Source organism: Echeneis naucrates, chromosome 12, assembly GCF_900963305.1.
Source record: "Echeneis naucrates chromosome 12, fEcheNa1.1, whole genome shotgun sequence".
Taxonomy (NCBI): Eukaryota; Metazoa; Chordata; class Actinopteri; order Carangiformes; family Echeneidae; genus Echeneis; species Echeneis naucrates.
Window position 1 is genome coordinate 17,691,875 of NC_042522.1, and position 21,468 is coordinate 17,713,342.

The 21,468-nt window shown below is 41.4% G+C and overlaps 5 protein-coding genes across 8 annotated transcripts; 3 read left to right on the plus strand and 2 right to left on the minus strand.

Moving 5' to 3' along the window:
* Positions 1-178: 178 nt before the first annotated feature.
* On the plus strand, positions 179-2,952 carry LOC115052122 (torsin-1A-like). 2 transcript variants are annotated; one of them, XM_029516056.1, is made up of 5 exons: positions 179-390; positions 964-1,232; positions 1,306-1,481; positions 1,966-2,096; positions 2,174-2,952. In XM_029516056.1, exons 1-5 carry the CDS (start codon positions 198-200, stop codon positions 2,416-2,418), a joined length of 1,014 nt encoding a protein of 337 aa, XP_029371916.1. In that variant the 5' UTR covers positions 179-197; the 3' UTR covers positions 2,419-2,952. The 2 variants fall into 2 exon arrangements, with proteins under 2 accessions (XP_029371916.1, XP_029371915.1); XM_029516055.1 differs by having other exon boundaries at positions 1,966-2,090.
* Positions 2,953-3,435: 483 nt separating this feature from the next.
* On the plus strand, positions 3,436-6,809 carry LOC115052050 (torsin-1A-like). Its single transcript, XM_029515941.1, has 5 exons — positions 3,436-3,735; positions 4,016-4,284; positions 4,398-4,573; positions 4,766-4,854; positions 4,953-6,809. The coding sequence occupies exons 1-5, from the start codon at positions 3,492-3,494 to the stop codon at positions 5,207-5,209; spliced, it is 1,035 nt and encodes a 344-aa protein (XP_029371801.1). The 5' UTR covers positions 3,436-3,491; the 3' UTR covers positions 5,210-6,809.
* A 63-nt stretch (positions 6,810-6,872) lies between these two features.
* nsa2 (NSA2 ribosome biogenesis homolog (S. cerevisiae)) lies at positions 6,873-9,318 on the minus strand. Its single transcript, XM_029515925.1, has 6 exons — positions 9,184-9,318; positions 8,209-8,396; positions 7,919-8,069; positions 7,631-7,810; positions 7,343-7,535; positions 6,873-7,139 (listed from the first exon to the last, which is right to left on the minus strand). Exons 1-6 carry the CDS (start codon positions 9,184-9,186, stop codon positions 7,072-7,074), a joined length of 783 nt encoding a protein of 260 aa, XP_029371785.1. The 5' UTR covers positions 9,187-9,318; the 3' UTR covers positions 6,873-7,071.
* Positions 9,319-9,569: 251 nt separating this feature from the next.
* Positions 9,570-15,475, plus strand: gfm2 (GTP dependent ribosome recycling factor mitochondrial 2). 2 transcript variants are annotated; one of them, XR_003841337.1, is made up of 20 exons: positions 9,570-9,832; positions 9,914-9,983; positions 10,207-10,252; positions 10,331-10,428; positions 10,535-10,660; positions 10,765-10,853; positions 10,959-11,047; positions 11,152-11,212; positions 11,383-11,568; positions 11,643-11,723; positions 11,799-11,947; positions 12,305-12,445; positions 12,569-12,668; positions 12,755-12,941; positions 13,035-13,111; positions 13,187-13,325; positions 13,417-13,599; positions 14,516-14,631; positions 14,711-14,909; positions 15,001-15,140. XR_003841337.1 is itself a non-coding variant. In XM_029515758.1 (20 exons), the coding sequence occupies exons 1-20, from the start codon at positions 9,791-9,793 to the stop codon at positions 15,127-15,129; spliced, it is 2,292 nt and encodes a 763-aa protein (XP_029371618.1). In that variant the 5' UTR covers positions 9,570-9,790; the 3' UTR covers positions 15,130-15,475. The 2 variants fall into 2 exon arrangements, 1 of the variants encoding a protein (XP_029371618.1); XM_029515758.1 differs by having other exon boundaries at positions 14,727-14,909; positions 15,001-15,475.
* Positions 15,333-21,093, minus strand: hexb (hexosaminidase B (beta polypeptide)). 2 transcript variants are annotated; one of them, XM_029515760.1, is made up of 14 exons: positions 20,744-21,093; positions 20,492-20,649; positions 19,478-19,543; positions 18,877-18,923; positions 18,653-18,763; positions 18,467-18,568; positions 18,256-18,388; positions 17,968-18,148; positions 17,801-17,887; positions 17,632-17,704; positions 16,469-16,649; positions 15,944-16,034; positions 15,759-15,863; positions 15,333-15,666 (listed from the first exon to the last, which is right to left on the minus strand). In XM_029515760.1, the coding sequence occupies exons 1-14, from the start codon at positions 21,010-21,012 to the stop codon at positions 15,603-15,605; spliced, it is 1,668 nt and encodes a 555-aa protein (XP_029371620.1). In that variant the 5' UTR covers positions 21,013-21,093; the 3' UTR covers positions 15,333-15,602. The 2 variants fall into 2 exon arrangements, with proteins under 2 accessions (XP_029371620.1, XP_029371621.1); XM_029515761.1 differs by lacking the exon at positions 16,469-16,649 and adding an exon at positions 16,984-17,158.
* Positions 21,094-21,468: the final 375 nt, after the last annotated feature.

Here is a 21,468-nt window from a genome sequence, read left to right on the forward strand (position 1 = left end):
TCACTTCAACTGTAAATCCCTCAGGTCTAAAACAAAAGATATCATGTGGAGATTTAAGAAAAAGAACACGCTGCATATGAAAGTACATAGCGTGATTTTTATTTTTCCCAGAGGGAGGAAACGATTTCGAAACAGGGAAAAAAAAGGAAACAGTTTCCGTGTCCTCCACTCATTTGACTCATCCGGCTGCAGGAGACATGAGGCTGATGAAGCCGGATCTGCTGCCCATGTGGCTGCTGCTCTGCTCCGGCCTGACCGAGGCCTTCGAGCCGGCCAGCAGCTTCCTGGTCGGGGCAGCCGGGGTGGCAGCCGCCGGGTGGATCTCACCGAAGATCTTCTGCTATTTCCAGGAGTGCTGCCAACCAGACTGGATCTCCTTCTCCTCTAGAGGTGTGTTTCACTGAGACATCAGGGTAGGACCTTCTCATGAACTGAGTTCAAAATACGTTTGATTTGACTTTATGCTTAAATCGATGCAGTCTGGTCTGACTGGAATATCAGGTGGACCATATACTGTCTATAACGACAGAAATAATAAACACATTTACGTTGAACAACAAAAATCGAAACTGAAAGTTAAAGAAACCACAAGATCCTTAAGACTGTGATATTTTACACACATTGGTTTATTAACTGCATGCTGACAGAAAAACATCACAGTTCAAACACAAGAAAGTGGGAAAAAAGTGTGAAAAGTTCATGGTTTGTTAATGTAAAGGAAACAATAAAGTTTTATTTTTCTTCTCTCCTGACCTCATCAGGACGGACCTTCAAAGTTTTCATTGTAATTTCACGTTCCTGGACATATATATATATATATATATATATTCCATATTGTGATCCACCTATATATATATATATATATATATAGGTGGATCACAATATGGAAGAATGGCTGAGAGGTTTTCAGTAAGGTGTCACTACTCCTTTTTGACTTTCTGCTGTGTGTTGTGTGTTCCCCAGGACTCAAAACTGACCTGGACAAGAACTTGTTTGGACAGCACATCGCGTCTCGTATCATCCAAACAGCCGTGAGTGGGTTCATGAACAGCGACAGACCAAAGAAGCCGCTTGTGCTCTCTCTGCACGGATGGACCGGCACCGGGAAGAACTTTGTCAGTCAGCTGATCGCTGAAAACATTTACAAGGAGGGAATGGACAGCAACTTCGTCCATGTTTTCTCAACCACAACTCACTTCCCCCATCAACAAACACAGCTTAACAGCTACAAGGTATGGGGTGCAAAGAAATCTCATTCCAGTGGTGTTTTAGCTTTTCAGCCTGTCTTATGCTGTTTCTCCTCAGTCTCAGCTACAACGGTGGATCAAAGGCAACGTCACCAACTGCGAGCGCTCCTTTTTCATCTTTGATGAGGTTGATAAGATGAATCCTGACTTGATTGAAAGCATTAAGCCGTTCCTGGACTACTACGACAAGGTGGATGGAGTTTCTTATCTGAAATCCATCTTCATCTTCCTCAGGTGAAAAGCTGAATGTAATCTATTTTTCCTAACAGTCTCTCCTGAAAGGTATTACACCGAGGTCATGTTGCTGCAACTTTGCAGGAATTGTTGCATCAAGGTTCAGGTTCCAATGTTCAGAAGAAATTGTGTAACTGTAGTAAATATAAAGCTGGAGACCTTCAGAGTATCTCAGAGTAAATGTACACTGTGTTTCAGTATTTATCTGCTACACATTCATTCATCTTCTAATGGTGATCCAGTCACAGTCACACTCATACCTGCGGACAATTTAGAGTCACCAGTTAACCCAAACATGATGCCTTTGGACGGTGGAAGGGAGCCGGGCAGGGGGAGAACATACAAACTGCGCATAGAAATGCCCCAGGCCTGGGAACCGAACCCACGACCATCTTGTTGTGAGGCGACAGCGCTGACCATGCTGCCCTGCTACGGATACACAGAGTCAAATTCTAATGTTGCCTTTCTCTGATTCTCCTCACAGCAATACAGGGGGGGACAACATCGCACAGATAGCTTTGGATTATTGGAAAGCAGGAAAAAATCGAGAAGAGATCAAGTACACTGACCTGGAGGGGCCCCTGTCTGAAGCCCTGTTCAACTCCAAAGGTAAAGGTCAAGAAATGCTGTGGAGTCATTATCATTCAGAAAACGAGCTGTGAAGAAAAATATTTCTGAATCTCTCACTGCAGGCGGCTTCTTTCGTTCGGGTTTGATTGAGAATAGTCTGGTGGACTTCTTCGTCCCGTTCCTGCCTCTGGAGTACAAGCACGTCGTCCAGTGTGCGCTGAGAGCGATGAGAGACAATGGATATTTGGAAAAGCAGGATATGGCAGAGAGGCTGGCTGGAGATTTCATCTATTTCCCAAAAACCGAAAAGGTCTTCTCTGCCAGTGGCTGCAAGAAGGTACAAACCAAGTTGCCCTTCTACATGTAATGTCGCCGTTGGATGGACGTCGGGTGGACGGCACTTTATACCAGCGTGGAGTTTTTTAGGTTCTCACTTCCAACATCTTTAAAACACCTGTTGTGTTTTACAGACATTAGTTTATTGACAGTGTTGGACTTTGTAGGTGGCTGAGCTGCTGATAGAAAAATATCACTGATCAAACACATTATATAATGCAGATAATTTTATACATACAATTCACATTAACTTGAAGTTCTTAATTCTGAGCAGCCACATACTTCTATTATATTTTCTATGTTTATTCTGTGAACTTAATTGGATCTTCAATTTCTACAAGATGTCAGCAATATTTTTTTTTTCTTTTTCAAGCTAGAATAGAGACATTCCAAGTTTGTCAGTATGAAAGTATGAAAGAAATCATAAATCAAATCAAAATATTTATTTTCCTGTGCATGTATTCATTAACTTTTAATCATTTTAATTTTGTAAATTTATCTTATTTTATATATTGCATTATGACCTTTTAATGATGTTTTAAGATCACTTGTTTTAAGATCACTTGTTTTCTTACAGTTTTTAATTCTCTCAATATGTTCTGTTGTTTTTTATGTAAAACACAGGTAATTTATTTTGTGTATGAAATGCAAATCATAAATAAACTTGACTGCAGTTGCTTTAAAGTTTTATTTTTCATGATGTTTTTTTTTAATAGTATTCAAATTGCCGTCGTTGAAACTGAAAAAAATAAAGATTTTTATTCCTGTTTGTGTCAATCTGACAGGATGTCAGTGATTTCATGGGTCAGAAGTCGTTTTTAGACTGAAAATGTTTAAGAGCAGAATATTTTTTAGTCAGTAAAAGATGTGTAAAGGTTCTTTTCACCAGTCTAATAACATTCACTCGCACAAAAATTGCAAAGCAATAAGAAGATCTCTGAGGACTTTTTCAAATTTGAAAATCGTTTCAAACACACCTAAACATCCGATAACTGTCGACAAAAGTGAAAGTGAAAAAAGAAAAACAACAGCTTCCGGATCCTGTGAGTCCAGAAGCTTTGTCAAAAATTAGTGTGAGAAGAATCACCTGTGGGGAGTGAAATAATGAGGTACGCGCTGATCTTCGTCGTTTTGGAGCTGGTGTTTGAAAACATGTTCCCCGGTGCCTATGTGAAGCCCATGATGTCCACCCTGAGGTTCATCCGAGCCTTGACGTCCAACAGCGACAGTGAAACGGTCAGTAAAGCCGCCTCCGACACCGTGAAGGCGTTTTATGACAACCGACAGGAGATACTGTGCAACTTCAACGAGTGCTGCCGACCAGACTGGATCAAATACACATGGACAGGTGAGAAAGCCACATTTCATCTGGTTATTCATCACTTAAAGACAAAAAAAAAATATATATATATATATATATATATAATAGATTTTATCAAAGTGGTTGTTGTGCAGGTGAGTTTGTTTCAGACACAATCTTTATAATTTTTCCACTTTTTTTCTGGATAAATGAAGTTTTAGTGCGTTTTTTTTTTTTTTTTTTTTTAATCAAAGTTGAATGTATGTTAACAACATTGCAGCCACTTCCTGAATCTAACTGCTGACGTTCTTCCTTTTTCTTCTTTTAGGCCTGGTGAAGGACCTGGACGACAAAGTGTTCGGACAGCATATCGCCTCAGGCATCGTCTTAAGAGCTGTGGATGAATTCATGAGCAGTGAAAACACAAAGAAGCCGCTCGTGCTCTCTCTGCATGGATTGGTCGGCTCAGGGAAGAACTTTGTTACTCAGCTGATTGCTCAAAACATCTACACAGAGGGAATGAAGAGCAAATTTGTTCATCTTTTCTCACCCACATTTCACTTCCCACATCCAGACAGCTATCTTCACAGCTACAAGGTATGGGGTGCAAAAGAGAAAAAAAAAAAAAAAAAAAAAAGCCAGATTTATTTTACCTCCAGCTCAAACTTTGGCCTTCTGTATCGAATAAAGATGCTGCTGCTTCTCCTCAGTTTCAGTTAAAGAAAAAGATCGAAGAGGCCATCACCGACTGTCAACGCTCCATGTTCATCTTTGATAATGTGGAAATGATGCACCCCGAAATGATTGACGTCATCGAGCCATACTTGGGCTACTTTGAAAAGCTGGATGGAGTTTCTACTCGGAAAGCCATCTTCATTTTCATCAGGTGAGAAGCTGAATACATCCATGCGGGTTGATTTGTAATTGGTTACTGGTGCAGACGGTGACCTAAACTCCTTTAAATTCCTTTCACTGAGATTGATGCTCATAGAGTTGTTTATTTATTTATTTTTTAAATCAGGATAGGTATAACGTGAAATCTGTCAGTTCTAATGTTGTTGTCTGAACTCACTCATAGCAATGCTGGGGCAGACGTCATCATGAACGCAGCTTTAGAATTCTGGAAAGCAGGACGAAAACAAAATGAGATCAATCTCACACACCTGGGTGAGTGTAAAATACACAGAAAGCTGTTGTCATTCATGTGCTTTGTTTGTTTGTTTGTTTGTTTTTTATGGTAAATACTTATTGGTCTCTCTCTGTAGATGGTTTTGAATCAAGTTTGATTGAGAGGACCTTAGTGGACTACTTCATCCCATTCTTACCGAAGGAGCGCAAACATGTCAAGCAGTGTATCAGGGCTTTGATGAAAGACCGCGGACAACAGCCAGATGAGGATGTGGTGGAGAAATTTGCCAACATGTTGGTCTACATCCCCAAATCTGAAGGAGCCTTTTCTGTCAATGGCTGCAAGACAATAGAGGTCTTGTTGAGCAATTACTATGACAAGGCGTCTTCATAAAGGAAAAGACTGTTGACCAAATCACATTGGAGGTTTCTGTCTGACCTCAGAGCCACGAAGAGGATCAGCCGGACCTTCTCCAATGTTTGGTCACATTTAAACTGAGAGCAGCGGCTGATGAAAGCACACAAGAGCCAGTTGAATTGAGCTCTTTTCTTATCAGAGGATGTCTCCAGTATTGTTTTACACACATGGCTTTTACATAAATTCATTAACAGTATTGGACCTTGCCGCTGAGGTGGACTGGGTCAAAAGGAAAAATGGTTATTGAGAAAACTTGAAAAACGTTTACATGTCTAATGTGAAATAGGAGGAATGGTACAAAGTCTACAGTGAAATGTAGACGTACACGTATAAATTAGCCTATCGTTCATCTTCTACTGCTTATCTGTCCCTGGACCGGTCTCCAGTCCATCACAGGGAAACAAACAACTCACACTTTTTAGAGCCACTGTTTAATCTAAACATGATGTCTCTGGACGGTGGGAGGAAACTGGAGTGCCTGGACGAAACCCGCGAAGGCAAACTCCCTACAGAAAGGGCCCGGGAACCGAACACGCAACCTTCTTATGGTTTGATAACCACTATGCTGCCTCGCTGCCTTAAATTAGCCCATTTGGCTTTAAAATTCAAATGACAAATGATTGTATCCTTGGAGGGCAGCACGGTGGCATAGTGGTTAACAAGGTGGCAGGTTTCTGTGCGGCGTTTGCATGCTCTCCCCGTGTCGGTGTGGGTTTCCTCCGGGTACCCCGGTGAGTCGTTGTTCATCTGTCTGTCTCTGTGTGTTGGCCCTGTGATGGACTGGCCACCTGTCCAGGGTGTACCCCGCCCCTCACCCAATGTGAGCAGCCCCATGACCCAGAAATGGAAAAAGCATTAGATGAGTGAATCCTTGAAAATCCTTAAAAGAATTTCACACCGTTCCAGATTTGAGCAAAAAGTTTGTTTCAGGGTTTAGTATTGACGTTATATTTCCTAAATGTTTTGGGTAAATGCTTTTTACTTTCTTAAACTGATTCTTTTGTATGCCTGTGAGGGAACATAGGTGTTGATGAGGAAAGCTGACGTTGCTGAGCTGCAGGGGAAAAAATGAAATGAAGGTTATAGTCATGGACTGTTAATTGGACTGAGCCTGTGAGGTACTGACTTTTTCATAATCAGAAATCATCTTGTCTTGAACCATTTATAATTGTGTGTGTGTGTGTGTGTGTGTATAGTGTAGTGTATATATATATTTTTTAGAGTAGAAGAACTTCAGTGATTAAATGCAGAAAGTCCATTCATATTTCAACAATAGCTTTCTATTGTGGCAGTCATTTTGCTACTTTGCTTATTCCAATCAAACTGACACTCACTACTTGCTTTGTGTATGTACTTCCTGTACTGGTACAGGAGATATGTGAAGATTTACCTCAGCTGGAGTATGTTCTGTGATCTCTGTGGCCTTTAAGCCCTGAAAGTAAATTTGTAATATCTTGTCACACTAGTTGTGGTTTTAGTCTTCCTTTTCATTTTTAAAATGTCCAGCTTTTTTGCTTCGAAGAATGAATGTTTTAATTTTTACTAGGATGAACTCAGCCCATGCCTTCCACAATAAGTTGCTTATCTGATAGCTTACTATGTGGAATATTTTTAGTAAAAAAAAAAAAAAAAAAAAAGATCTGGTTTCATATCAAGTTTATTTATAACAAACTTAACACAGTAATCACATTTTCTTCTGAACATCCACAAAATGTTGCATTGCATCTGCAGTATTGCTGCAAATTTCTTTCCCCTGGCACGTTGGATCTTTGTAGTAATCAGTACTCCTCAAAGAAATGAAGAGCTATCAGGCAAAGTCTGTATAAAGGTTGAGAGTCTTATACCAGCAGGACTGCATTAATGCAGCCATCGTTTTCTGGATTATTTGTCACCTGGGCGTATTTACCTAAGAAAGAGAATACACCTGTGTTACAACATTATCACACACCACGTGAACACCTACAGAACATCTCACTGCTGGTCTGATCTCAACATCGTCGCATCTGGGATATCACAAAAAAGCCTCAAGTTTTCCAAAATACTGGTTACTGCTATACATGTTAATACATTGACTTATGTGCTTGTGGAATCCCAGAGTTAAACACTCACCCCAGACAACCTTTCCTCCTTGTGTGACCAGGCCCAGTTCACTGACATTGACCTCTATGACTGTTCCTTTGGTGATGACGCCTAGAGTGGTGTAGAGGGGAGAGGAGGGGTTCTTCTTCACTCCGAGGATGGGCAGACAGAATGTGGCTTTAAGCTCTGGATGTGTGACATGAGCCTTCTTAAAACGCAGACCCTACAGAAGAATGAGAAGACACGAACGTAGCTCTTCAATCAAAACAGACGTGTACAACTTGACAATGTGTAAACATAACACTAATGTGCTTTTACCATTGGTCTGATGAAACGCTCATATTTTGGAGGTTTACGAGTGAAACCGTCGCCCACGAAGCAAACTTTGGTGACCATTCTTTTCCAAGCCTTCTTCTGTCTCTTTCCAGTTCTGATGACTTTCAGCACCTCCGTCTCTCCCTGGGCACGCACCTTGGGTAGGGGCACCTCCCATTTACCCTACAGAAAATGTTACACATTTACGTTAAATCACTGACATCTTTTCCAAACATTTATACAACCACCAAAAATGAGTACAGCTGACGAGCCAATTTCAGCGACACTTACAGCCTTTTCTTTCCTCTTCTGTTTGATCATATTGGATAAGACTTTAGCACGAGACTGGCCCTCTCTGTCCAACAGGTAAGCTGGTACTGCTCCCTCTGGGGTCTTATCGTCATTCTTCTGCTTTGTCTTCCTCTGTTCGTGCATTTTGATGCTGAAAACATACAAGTTATAATTGTCTGTGTTAATAGGGAACTGCTTTAATTTTTTCATTTTTCAAAAGCAGCTAAAAAAAACAAAAACAAAGACCATTAAGAGGGCTAGAGGGCCAATTTTCCTCCCTATGTACTCACGTCTTCTTCATCTGGATCTTCTCTGCATGTCTCTGTTTGTGGTACAGTTTGGCCTTCAGACCGATCAACTTCCTGGCTTTATGTGACCGCTCATGGGCCTCACGGCTCTCCTTCTTCCTTTTCTTTTCATGATGGTCCAAGCGGTAGCCATGCCGCTTGCGGTGCAACTCAATGTGCTCGTTCTGGGGCTGCAGAAAAACAAATATGCAAGACACGCAATTGAGTTAACTTTGACTGGAAGTGCACTAAACTTACAAATTCTGTTAGCTGCATAAATCCATATTCTCAAGTGTCAAGTAAAAACTCTGCACACAGGGTAATATATAAAGAGAAAAAGCTCATGAAGTACATAATGTCATCTAATAGCTTGCTTAACGGTAGAGCTTTATGAAACTTTTGGGTTGTATCACCCGAATTTACATGAAAAAGTTCCCTAGAGTGACTCTTACTTTCACATATTTATATATACTATTATGATTTAAATGAATATAATTCCTTCCAAATAAAAAGCTGAAACAGTTAATCCATCAATTATTCCATAATCAACAGCTGTTTCGTCATAAATAAAGAGCATTTGGATTAATGATTGTTGGATGGAAACACACAAAAAAAATCCCCTTTAGACTGCATGATGCATTATAAATGTTGTAACTGAAGGGTTTTATGTTATAAGTGATTTAAAGTTGTTGACTTATCTTTAACTGAGGACGCCGCCGTACGGAAGTAAACAACTCATCTAACTAATCAACAAATCGATCTTACATTTCGCACTCTTATGACTACCACAGTGTTTGTCAAATGAGACCAATTTGTCTTCATATAAACACTCAACACACACAGATATTTAACACACAAAGCAGAGCAGCACGACACGCTGCCACATGTCAACCTAAGCTAATGCTAGCACAACATGCTAACGCATTCGACTGTCCCTTTTCGATCAAAAAACGCAGTTTAAATGTGTTACTTTCCTACCATTGTGTGTTCAAGAAGTTACGTGTTACGATGAATGCTCCAAAGTCGGTTACAGGTGTTTCGGAGGTGTGATTGTTGGTGTTTTTTCTTGAGGCTGGGGGTCTTTGAGATGTTGTTTTCCCCGGAGCCGAAACTTAGAGGAAGTGCGTCATCGTTGTGCATCCGGTTGTGCTAACGGTTTGTCACGACACTTGTGTTGATTATGATTAAATTAGACTTTTGTAATAACTTTAAAATTAATTTTAATAGAAAATCAAACGTAAATAATTTCATGCATGTACATAGATATATTTTTTAATTAATTTAATTTTATTTTTATTTCCGGAACTATAAGACCGAGACACTTTGTTCCCACGGGTGTATTTTGAAGACGTACTTAATGAAAGTGTGGCTTTGGTGACAGTTTAAAACATTTTAAGCTTCATGTTTGAGGACATTTTAATGCGTTCAGACTTTCAGACGTCCGGGATTATTGGGCCGATGACACACTCGGATGATCTGTCCGCTTCTTCTTCCTGATTCGGGTCCAGTCGTTGAAAATGAACATGACATTGCTCCGTCCCGCTTTCCTCTAATTCAACGTTTCACCTGACGAAGAAACGCAGAGATGCGTCTAAGAGGCTTGCTCACACATGGCGGGATGGTTTGGGTGAGATAGAACATCTGTGAAATGTTGTTTTGTCAGTGGTAGATTATTGTAAATTCATAATATGTAGGTTTTCATTCACAGGGGAGGAATTTAATAGCTGCTGGGCTTCAGAGCTGCAGATGCAGAGTGAGACATTACAGCCTCCTTCCTGGTACGATATTCCCACAAACATATCCATTAAGAAAACGTAGAGATGTGTTTTATATCTGTTTCACATCATAAATATACATCTTTTGCATTGTTGAAAAAATAAAACAATATACCACATGATTTTGTGTCATCAGCATATGTTGTCTTGTTTTTAGCCAACACAAGCGTTACTGTGCATTACTTTGACATTTTATTGACTTGTGTTTTCATGTTTACTATCTTAGATGATGTGAAATCATTGCGGGCTGTGGTAAACCCAGATGTATCCAAGTAAGTAGTGGCTTTCTGGAGTTTTTGAAAATGATCTCCAGATTCAGCTCTGTGTTAACGTGTGCACTGCATCTGCAGGATCAGAAACATCGGCATTATGGCTCACATTGATGCGGGAAAGACAACAACCACAGAGAGGATGCTTTATTACTCTGGCTACACAAGGGCACTGGGAGGTGAGCAAGACAAAGACATGTGGACGCGCTTACGTTTTTTTACAACCCTCAGACTGCCTCTTTGTTTTTTCGTCTCACAGCTTATTTCTCTCACTGTTGGTTTTAGACGTGGACGATGGGGACACAGTCACAGATTTTATGGCTCAAGAGAGGGAGCGTGGCATCACCATACAGTCGGCAGCCGTCACATTTGATTGGAAAAGTCATAGAATAAACCTTATAGATACTCCAGGTAGAAATGCTACAAGAAAACATTGTTTTTATAGTTATGAAGATATCCCCGGGGAAATGAGAAGAAGCTGTGAGTCAAACCAGGCTCTGTGTGTCTGATCACAGGACATGTTGACTTCACTCTTGAGGTGGAGCGGGCTCTTCGTGTACTGGATGGAGCTGTTGCAGTGTTTGACGCCTCAGCCGGTGTGGAGGTCAGCCTGTTATTTAAAAACTTTTTTCATTTGAAGCAAAACATTTTGTGTGATTGTGATTATTATATTCAGTCTGATCATAACATCTCCTGCTGTCACAACCAGGCTCAAACTCTGACCGTGTGGAGACAAGCAGAGAAACACCACATCCCCTGTGTTTGTTTCCTTAATAAGATGGACAAACCTGCAGCCAAGTGAGTCACTCAGCAATCCAGTCATACTTAGAACAGCCCGTTTCCTTTTTTAAAAATATAACTGGAAACTATTTTTATTTATTTATTTTTTTTTTTACTTCCAGTCTGAGTTTCTCCATCAAGAGCATAAGACAGAAGCTAAAGGCTAATCCAATCCTGCTGCAGGTAAGCCTTAAGAAAAATAAGTCTGCTATTAAAGACATTACTTAGCAATTACTGAAGTAAGTACTGAAACTGCATTCAAATAACAAAAAAAATATTTTTATGACTGTACAATTTTTAATTGACAAAAATGTAAAAAATAGAATTATTATATTTTGAATTATTTTCCTTAGATTCCTGTCGGTACTGGCAAGAACTTCACAGGTGTGGTTGATCTGTTAACCAACCAGAAGCTTACTTGGAAGCTAAGATCTATGGGAGATGATGGGCGAGTATTTGAAAGCGAAACTCTCAACCAGTCTGACGAGCCAGATCTCCTGCAAGTGGTGAATGAGGCCAGGATGGCTTTAATTGAGCAGGTACGTGATATCTTTCTCAGCAATGACTGAGAGTTGCTTTATTTTCAGTATTGGATTTCTTTTCCCAATCACAGGTTGCTGATCTGGATGACGAGTTTGCTGAAGTGTTGCTGACTGATTTTAGTGATAATTTTGATGCCGTGCCATCAATCAAAGTGAGTAATATGTGATTCCAGTTTACATTGGAAAGCTGCAGTTTCACAAATTAAATTGTGTTAACTTGTCCCCAGCTCCAAGAGGCTGTGCGACGGGTGACTCTGGCCCGTAAAGGCGTCCCAGTGCTTTGTGGGAGCTCCTTGAAGAACAAAGGTGTCCAGCCTCTTTTAGATGCCATCGTTGCCTATCTGCCCGCCCCCACTGAGCGGCACCATGATCTGGTGTGAGTGAGCTCTTTCACATGTGAAATGTTTTGTTAAAGGATGATTCCAGGATGATGATTATTTGTTTAGGCTCAGTTGATGGTCTTGTAGTGTTTTTTTTTTTTTTTTAACAAATTCTAAATTCATTCTGTTGCAAATAAAAGATCACTTTTTGTCTTTTGATTGAGTCAAGATTGACTGTAACCACAGATAATATCAGCTTTTGACGTACAGAGCATTAAGTTTTATTCAAAAGTGGTGAGTGAGGGTCAAGGTCTGCGTGATCTTTATTATTCCCCTGGGGTGAATTGATATGTAGCCAGCAGTAAATAAAAAAATAATAAATTTTACAGCATAAAATCCTCCTCATCCCACAGGCGGTGGTACAAAGACGACTTGTGTGCTCTGGCATTTAAGGTTCTCCACGACAAGCAACGTGGTCCTCTGGTATTTCTCCGGATTTACTCCGGTACTCTGAAACCACAAACAGCTGTCCACAACATCAACAGGAACAGCATGTGCGTAGTTTCCGTTGGAAATGTAAACCAAAACTAGTTTTGATTGACATTAGTGGGTTTGTTAAATCTGTGGTTTTTTTTTTTTTTTTTTTTTTTGTTTTTTTCTTGGAAACATGTTTGTAGTGAGAGGATGAGCAGACTGCTGGTGCCGTTTGCAGATCAACACGTAGAAATCCCCTCAATGACAGCGGGAAACATTGCACTAACTGTGGGACTGAAGCAGGTGAAGCATCGCTGACCATCTTTCTCATTCATTATGTTGGAAGATTTTCTTCCTCTAAAGGTTGTTTGCTTGATCTTTCACTTCAGACAATCACAGGAGACACCATCGTTTCATCCAAGGCTTCAGCGGCAGCTGCAGGGCGCCGAGCCCAAAATGATGGCAGGATGGAGAAGAAACACGGTGATAGTGTGACCGTGGTGCTTTCAGGAGTGGAGGTTCCTGATCCCGTCTTCTTCTGCACTATTGAACCTCCAACCATGGCCAAACAGGCTGGTGAGTAACAGCAATCATTACACAAGAGCTCAAGCTGAAAACCTTTGTCCACTCACAAATTTGTATGCCCCCCCCCCCCCCCTTTTCCAAAAGATCTAGAGAATGCACTGAACTGCCTGCAGAGAGAAGACCCCAGTCTTAAAGTCAGGATTGACCCCGACTCTGGGCAGGTAATATCACACTTGGCTTAGCCATGATGTTTTATATCCACAGCTACAATCAGTCCTCTCGCTCTCCTCTCCCAGACTGTTCTGTGTGGGATGGGGGAACTGCACATTGAGATCATCCATGATCGAATCAGAAGAGAGTACGGCATTGAGACTCACCTGGGACCACTACAGGTGGCCTACAGGGAGACTATTCTCCACGAGGCCTCTGCTACAGGTTTGACTGATACACGTGTTTTATCCAGTGCACTCTGTGTTGGAGAAATAACTCCTGACAGTGTTTATTCTCCTCATGGCTTATGATGTAGATACGCTGGACCGGACAGTTAGTGAGAAGAGACACGTTGTGACAGTGGAGTTGGCTGTCAGACCTGCCGACATCTCTACGCCTGGTTCTTGTGACCTAGCTTTCACAGAGGAAGTTGAGGGTCAGCTACCACAACAAGTGAAAGATGCAGTGGAGAATGGAGTGAACAGCTCGTTTCTCCAAGGTAACTCTGACTGAACTCATTGACCTCCCAACGGTTCTCTACTAAATTCACGACTAGCTAAACTACAGGTTAGGTTTTTTTTTTTGTTTCTTTTTGGGGGGGGGAAAGAAGATATTAACTATCCTGCCTTTGATCGATATGATACTCAAGAACCTGCAACGGCAAGCAACTATTGCAGGAAGGATTACAGTTACACAATCTCCCCTTCCTGATTTTCAGGACTGAACAATGGTGAGAAGTATTTTTGCAGTTCACAGTTGAACTTTTTTAACCTTTTGGATATATCACTTTATCCTGTCAGAAATTTTTGTTCAGTTAGTGCACAAATTTGTGAGTTTGTCAAAAAAAAAAAAATGTCAGTGACCTTTAACTTTGAAATGAAAATGAAGTTAATTCTTGAATCCAAGTGAATGAATTAACTGAATTTATATTCATAATTCTCTGAAGGTGTCCCTGGGTTCAAATCCCAGCCAGCTGGACAATTAACAGTATATCTTTCCCTCCTTTTTCTGTTTTCTGGCTCTGTGGTGAAACTTCGAATGCCAAAAAAATTGGGGTGGATCTGAGACAGATTGTTGTCGCTGGCACAGGCCCATTCTCAGCTGATCCTCTTTGTTCATGCTGGATATTATTTATGCAGGGACAGGGATCAAGATAGCTCTGAGGACAAAGTGCAGACTCTTGATATCGCAACACAATTCAGCAATCATCACACATACACACGAACAAAACCAAAACCTTCTTGTACAACCTCACTGCGTGAAATAAGGAACTGAAATACAAATTTTTTTATGTGCTTGTTTTTGCACCAGTGAAGCAGGAAGCTGAACCCAGTATGACCTTTTTAAGCTGTGAGTCTCTACAATATCAGATGACTCGCTGATCATTTGTTTTCAACGTCTGCTTACACCATCAGGTCCATTGTTAGGCTATCCTCTGCAAAGTGTGTCTGCACTGATCCAAAGTGTCAGCATGGAGCCAGGAACGTCTCTGGCTATGGTGTCGGCCTGTGTGTCCCGCTGTATGCTGAAGGTGAAGCATCATTGGTTTCTGCTACAGAACTGTGCAAACTATGGGGATGTCGGAGAAACAAAGTTGTCTCTTTATCAAGCTCTCTTTGGACGCAGGCCCTGAAGCAAGCAGGAAGTCAGATCCTGGAGCCGGTGATGTCTTTGGAGGTGACAGTCGGGGGAGAATACCTGAGCACCGTGTTGGGTGACCTAGCCCAGAGGCGAGGCACCGTCAGAGACATCCAGAGTCGCCATGACAACAAGGTGCTACTAGCAACTGTCCCCCTGGCAGAAATGATGGTGAGGCGACACCCGACTGAAACATTTAGTCATTTTTACTCTGTCGATATGAGAACCGCTTACTCATTAGTTGCATTTTTTTTGTGTGAAGGGATATTCCACTATCCTGCGAACGCTAACGTCCGGCAACGCTACCTTCTCCCTGGAGCTGGACACGTATGAGGCCATGAACCCCCAGGACCAGAACATGCTCCTTAAAAGAAGATCTGGCATGTTGTGATTCATAAGTGGCCCGGAATGGGACCAATGGCCTTCGGAGAAAGGAACATAGCAAGCATCCTAACAGACCTTTGCAGGTCTGTCAGATCTGACTGTATAAAGTACTATTTATAAAGTCAATGTCGAAAAAAAGGCAAAGGTAAAAACAGTTTTTAAATTCTTAATTATTTATGTAAAATAAATGTGCAGTTAATTACTTAAAAACCTTGTTTTTTAATTTTATTCACAATTGTACAAGCAGTCATTGAAAAAAGAAAAAGTTCATTCTCAAGTGAGGATGTTGAACAGCATCAATGTGATCAAGAATTTCTTATATGTATGCAATACATTGTCGGTGCATCGCTGTAGAAGCAATTTGAGTGTTTGATTTCTTTTTTTTTTTTTTTAAATGCAGTCGACCTTGTATGGACCTGATTCTTTTTTTTTTTTTTTTTCCCCCTTTCCTGTCCACATGGCTGGTGCCTCAAGTTATCCTCAGATACCTTTGTACTCATGTGGGCAGAAGCCGTAAAACAGAGGCTCTGCCGGGATGCCACGCCTGAAAGGAAATGCAAAGAAATATGTTTTAAAAAAGGGGTGCAATTTGCAGATGGATGGTGGACAGAGTAAAAAGAGTGTTGAAATACTTACTGCACCATGCGACAGCGGTGCACGGTGAGTCTGTTGTAAGCATCGCTGATGTCCTTCACGTCCTTGGAGCTCCACAGACGCTCCGCCACAGCGCTGGCACGAGGCCTGGGTGTGACAAAATCACATGTCAGTCCACCGTCATGTGATGTGTCCAGATTCAAAGGACATCATCAAATGAGTCATACCAAAGTCTGGGTGTCAGGTTGGTGGCGTCAACATATTCTCCCCACAAACAGGCTTCTCCACCGATCACAAGTTTCTTTTGTGCTTCAGTTCCTGTATTAAAATGTGATGTCTGATGAGTTCAAGCTGCACCAACAACGTCCAGGGAAGCTGAAACTCTACTGGAGAAGTGGTTAATACAAAAAACCCCCCAAGTTTCATTAAACTAATTCACAATTATGTTGAATCTCTCCCCTCCGAGAACTAAATGTAGATCATTTCCCCGTATTCATTCAACAGGCTTACACATCTGCACAGCGACAACTGCAAGACATTTCATCTCTGTGTGAGGAATCGAACAGTAAAGCTGATAAAAACGAGCCAGAGCAATAAAGCTGAACTCTGTGACTGAGGCAAACTCTCAAAGCGCTTATGCACATACTGAAGAAACAAAGCCCTGTTGCAAAAACAGCAAAGTAAAAAAATGGTCACGAGTGGAAAAAAAACCCAAAACCTTGCTGAATAAAATCAATTATGCAGACACAAACCCTTGAAATCCTGCGGGTCGGCTTTGTAATGGCCCTGCCAGTCCTGGCCGTAGGAGATACGGTTCAGGTACCAGGGAGTGGACAGCAGGGTCTGGTACCCTGATGAAGTTATATTTGCCATCTCATTCTGGTATTGCTGCTGGGTTCCTTTCCAAACGTGGATAATTGTGTCTGGTTTCAGCTACACGGCACACATAGATACAAGTATCAGTATTAGCATGATAAAGAGGGAGGACGGGTGGAGTTGAAAATATCAGTCTTCTGCTATTGACCTTTGACGGAAGAGTGTGGAAATGGAAAACGTTCTCACTGAACAACGCCAGCACGTCAGAGAAACATCTAAAACCACCAACCACGCTGCCCCATGTTCACCTCATGTCTGACTTCGACTCCCTCTCCTAGTCACAACTGTGCACTTTTCAAGTGTAAGCCTGTTGAACAAAATTTCTTTTCTTTTTTTTTTCCCCCAGGTGAAGCGACTGGACATAACACACTGTGTTTGTGTGAAAACTGACCGTTGAAGCTGAGCGGCTCAACCTTGTAGTACTTCTGCCAGTCCTGGCCGGTGCTAATATAATCTAGGTACCATGGGGCGGAGAGGATGGTGGTGTATCCCGCTGCCGTCACTTTGCCCATCTCCTCATTAGACCCACCGCCGATCCACACATGCACTACTGTGTCTGGCTTTAGCTGGAATTGTTACAGGCCAAGCTACTGTTCTTAGATCACATACTACAGAGCTGTTGATGATGGTTAAAGGGAGACTTAAACATTTTGGGAAACACTGACTTTTTTTTCCAACATGAACATGAAGCAACCAAAACAGACTAAGCTCATCTTGGATTAGTTTTACACAACGTCTGAGACCCAAATATCACCAAATCCGTCTGGCAGCACTTTTAAAGTTCACTTGTTGCCATATTACATTTTAAATTCTCCCTTTGTCTTTTTGTATGAGAGTCTTTTGAACTGGCTTTTTGGAACAAAAGTAAATTCTTTTCCCAAAATGTCAAACTATTCTGGTCACAGGATGAACAACAAAACTCACCTTTAAAAGGCTGAAAAACATATTGTTACAGTTAGCATTCAGTTAGCATTAGCATCGACATTCAAAAATGGAAATAAATTTACTGTTCTAATTCTACATCCGAGTTCTCTCTTACCTTAACACCATTGTCAAAGACCTCCTGCCAGATCATGTAGCCCTTCTTAGTGGTGGTGACGATATCCAAGAGTCTAAATCAAAAAAATGGAATAAATTAAGAAAAATGTTCAAGTAAATGAAAACTTAATGAGCAAATAAAATACCCCAAGTATAAATGAGAAACACACTTTTGGATGTAGAAGGACTCCAGTTTGCTGTAGTCTTGTCCAAACCCTTGTTGGTCCATAAACTTCTTAATGTCTGGGTTGGACTTCCTGTAGAGTAAAAGCATCAGATGTTAACGGACGTCCAGTCCGTGACGCTGAGACATTACTGACGCTGTGCTCAGTCTCACCAGCAGCTGAAGTCCACTTCATCACCTCCCAGGTGAACGTAGCCGTCAGGGAACACGGTGCTGACCTCCGTGAAGAACTGCTTCATGAAGTCATAGGTGGTGTTCAGGATGGGGTTGACCGGGCCGAAGGTGCCGGAGGGCGTGGAGCCAGAGTAGCAGGGTGTGAGCAGATCTGGCTGACCTGAGGAGGAACGAAGTAGACCAGGATTTATCTTTCATGTGTTCTCCAAACTAAAAAAAAAAAACATGGGGTGGTGCTTCTAAAAGCTCCTCTTCACCAACACTCACCTTTGCCCCACGACTGTGTGTGTCCTGGAGTGTCGAACTCTGGGATGACCCGAATGCCTCTCAGACGAGCAAACTCAATGACCATCTTCACATCAGCGGGTGTATATACATGTGTGTATGGGTGGTAAGCTCCCTGGGAACATGATAATAATAATAATAATATTTACAATTTTAAGTCCAAATGTGAAAACCTCCACTGGTCTTAGCTGACCTGCTGGCTCAGCTGGGGGAAAGTTCGGCTCAGGTACGGGAAGGATGGATCGTCTACAATGTGCCAGTGGAAGACGTTGAATTTATTCATAGCCATCGTTTCCTGTACGGATGGACAAAAGGAACAATGGATATGAAATTAAACTTTAAAAGACCGAAACAAAACAAAAAGCTCTTGCCGACATACCAGATTAGCCAAGATGACTTTGATGGGCAGGAAATGGCGAGAAGTGTCCAGTAAGATGCCTCTATGTGCGAATCTGGGGAAGTCGCTGATTACAGAGGAGTTGATGCTTTTCTGGAAATACACATGGTTAAAATAGGATGGCTGACCGATGTTGGACACCAAGTGCAACAAAGTGTCTCATTATGACAACAAAGATGGAAACACTCGTATCGTCTTTCACTTACAGCTCCGTATTCATCTTCATACACCAACTGGCTGAACGTCTCCAAACCTAATAAATAAAAAGTAAATAAGGAGGTCATCCCTACGTTATCAACACAACACGCAAATACAATGTATACAAATACATCCAGACGTCAAAAGTTTAGTAGAATTAATTTACAGACAGATATAACAGAATAGCTTTCATGACCCACAAATCGTGCTTAAAAAAAAAAAAAAAAAAAAAAAGGAGATTTATATGAGAAGATCTCCTGTTTGTTCATTTAATATGAAACTTAACTTAGCAAAACTAGAACTTCCTCCAAAAAAGAAGCTACTTATCAAACCAAAATGTCAAAGATTCTCATTATTTAGCTTTATAGGATCTCTGCTTTTCTTGGTTTTGATATATTTGGAAATTGGGTCTTTTGGAAAAATGAACAAATTTCAAATTTTAATAACACCATCTGGTGTGTTACATTCCTTTTTCCCCAATATACTGTATGTTAGACCAAACAATCATTTAAAAAGTCAGTCTCCTGATCAGTTGATCATGTAAAAATATTGTCCTAATGCAGAAATTGCTATAAAGTGATGGAAGGATGGGCAGACGAAAGGTCCTACCATGAAGGGCTCCCCAGACATTCGGTGCCTTCAGGACAGCAACAGGCTGATCGACGGTCAGTTCGTCTGTGGTCACAAACAAAAGTTCACTGCATGTAAAGCTCGACAGGTTATTATGGTGATAAACTTAAGGTATTAGAGGGGTCTTTAAATCTTCAGTCTAGAATAGCTGTCTTGTATTTCCTGTTCAGGTAAACTCTATTTCAAAGGGCAAATCTCAAAGACACACCTTTTTTCTGGTTGTAAAATGTGATATAAGCAAATCAGATATATGCCCCAAGTACTCTAATCTGCTTCCACTAGGAAGTAAAAGTACCAACGCAACCAGGTAAAAATACTTTGATAGAAGTAAAAAACCTGCAAATGGCCACTTAAGACAGTAAAAAATGTGACTGAACGAAACTGAAATGTCAGATACTACCTAAACTTATAAATAAATAAATAAATAAACTTAACATTGCACAGCACTCTCCATCCCTGTATCTACATATTTTACAATATCTAGCACAATGTTTTTAAGAAGTGGAAAAGAATTCCTGTCATAATTAATCTTACAGCTTCCGTTTCTGCAGATGCAGGATGGAGAAGACCTTCAGACGATTTAACTAAAACAGACATTAAATTAAGGTACTTTGTTAATTATAAGTGAAGGAGAAGTGACTTCATTGTTAGAGCAGGACATCAATGATGCATTCGGCTGTCAACAATATTTCACTGCTACAGGTTTAACAGGTTAGTGTGTGGTGCGGTTCAACTGTATTTCTTTTGTGCCTGATGTTTGGCAACGGCCCCCCCTCACTGATTTGACTGGAGTAGATAAAATAATCTGATTATCAAACACAACCGTCCTCCAGAACTGATGAATTTTAACGGTTAGGTCTGCAAAATCTTAATCTGTTGGAGAAGATGAAGATGTGGCTGGAGGGACACTTTAAAACAGGAGTAAACACAGAAAGGTACGAAAACAAACAAACAAAAGCAGGAATAATGTGATTCACAGAGGAGGAAACTCACACGACTCGTCAGAGGTCACACTGGGAAAGGCGTCACAGTCAGAGTCAGGTGATGTGATCCACACCTGGAGCTCCGTCAGCTCAGACGGACCTGACCTCCAGTTTTTACCCGGCTTCTGCTTCTTCACACCGGCGCCCCCCAAAATATACTCATAGTACCTGAGGAGAGAGACAGCACAGGTGAGCGCGGCACCTGGTGGCTTCATGTATTCACATTTATCCACAGAAATGAACCAAACTCGTGCATCCCCACCTCCGGTAGGCGTTCTGCAGGAGGCTGCAGCTCGGACCGGCGGAGGACTCTTTGGCGTCGCGGATCCTGAAGCCGGAGACGGACAGCCTGAATGAGACGTCTGAGATTTGGACTTTCTGCGGAAGAGGCCACAGAGATCCGTATTTCGAAGACCCGGAAGCGGACTGAAGCTCCGGGTCTCCCTGCTCGGTGTAGTCTGGCTGCAGCCCCCGGCAGGAGCCGAAGACCCCCAGCAGCACCAGCACAGTCCTCATCCAGCCGGAGTCCATGTTGACTGAAGTCCGGACGGTCACAAGACCTGAGAGCACCGGTCCGGGGGCGGGGCTCCGAAGGCGGAAGTACGATTTAAAGGGGACGCACCTGCATTACGAAACAGGAAGTTGAATACAAACTGCCAAAAATGTTGCTGTTTTTTAAAATGTAGCTTTATTTGTTTATTAATCATCTTTGTGGTAGAAAAAATATAACATGTAAATAAGTTTGCTTTGTTTTGTTTTTTTTTAAGAAAAAAAAGTTTATTAGTCATCTTAGTGCCATCCTCTGTGGAGAAATAATTCTAATACGTCTAATTAAAATGCAGCAGTAAGGAGGCAATCACATTTCTTGCCCCCACATATTGATTAAGTCCAGACAGTCATATGTGAACTTTTCTGTGTGATGCTTTATTTAAATTTCTAACCAAATCATTCCTTTTACACAGCGTCACAGATCTGCTCATTACTGTC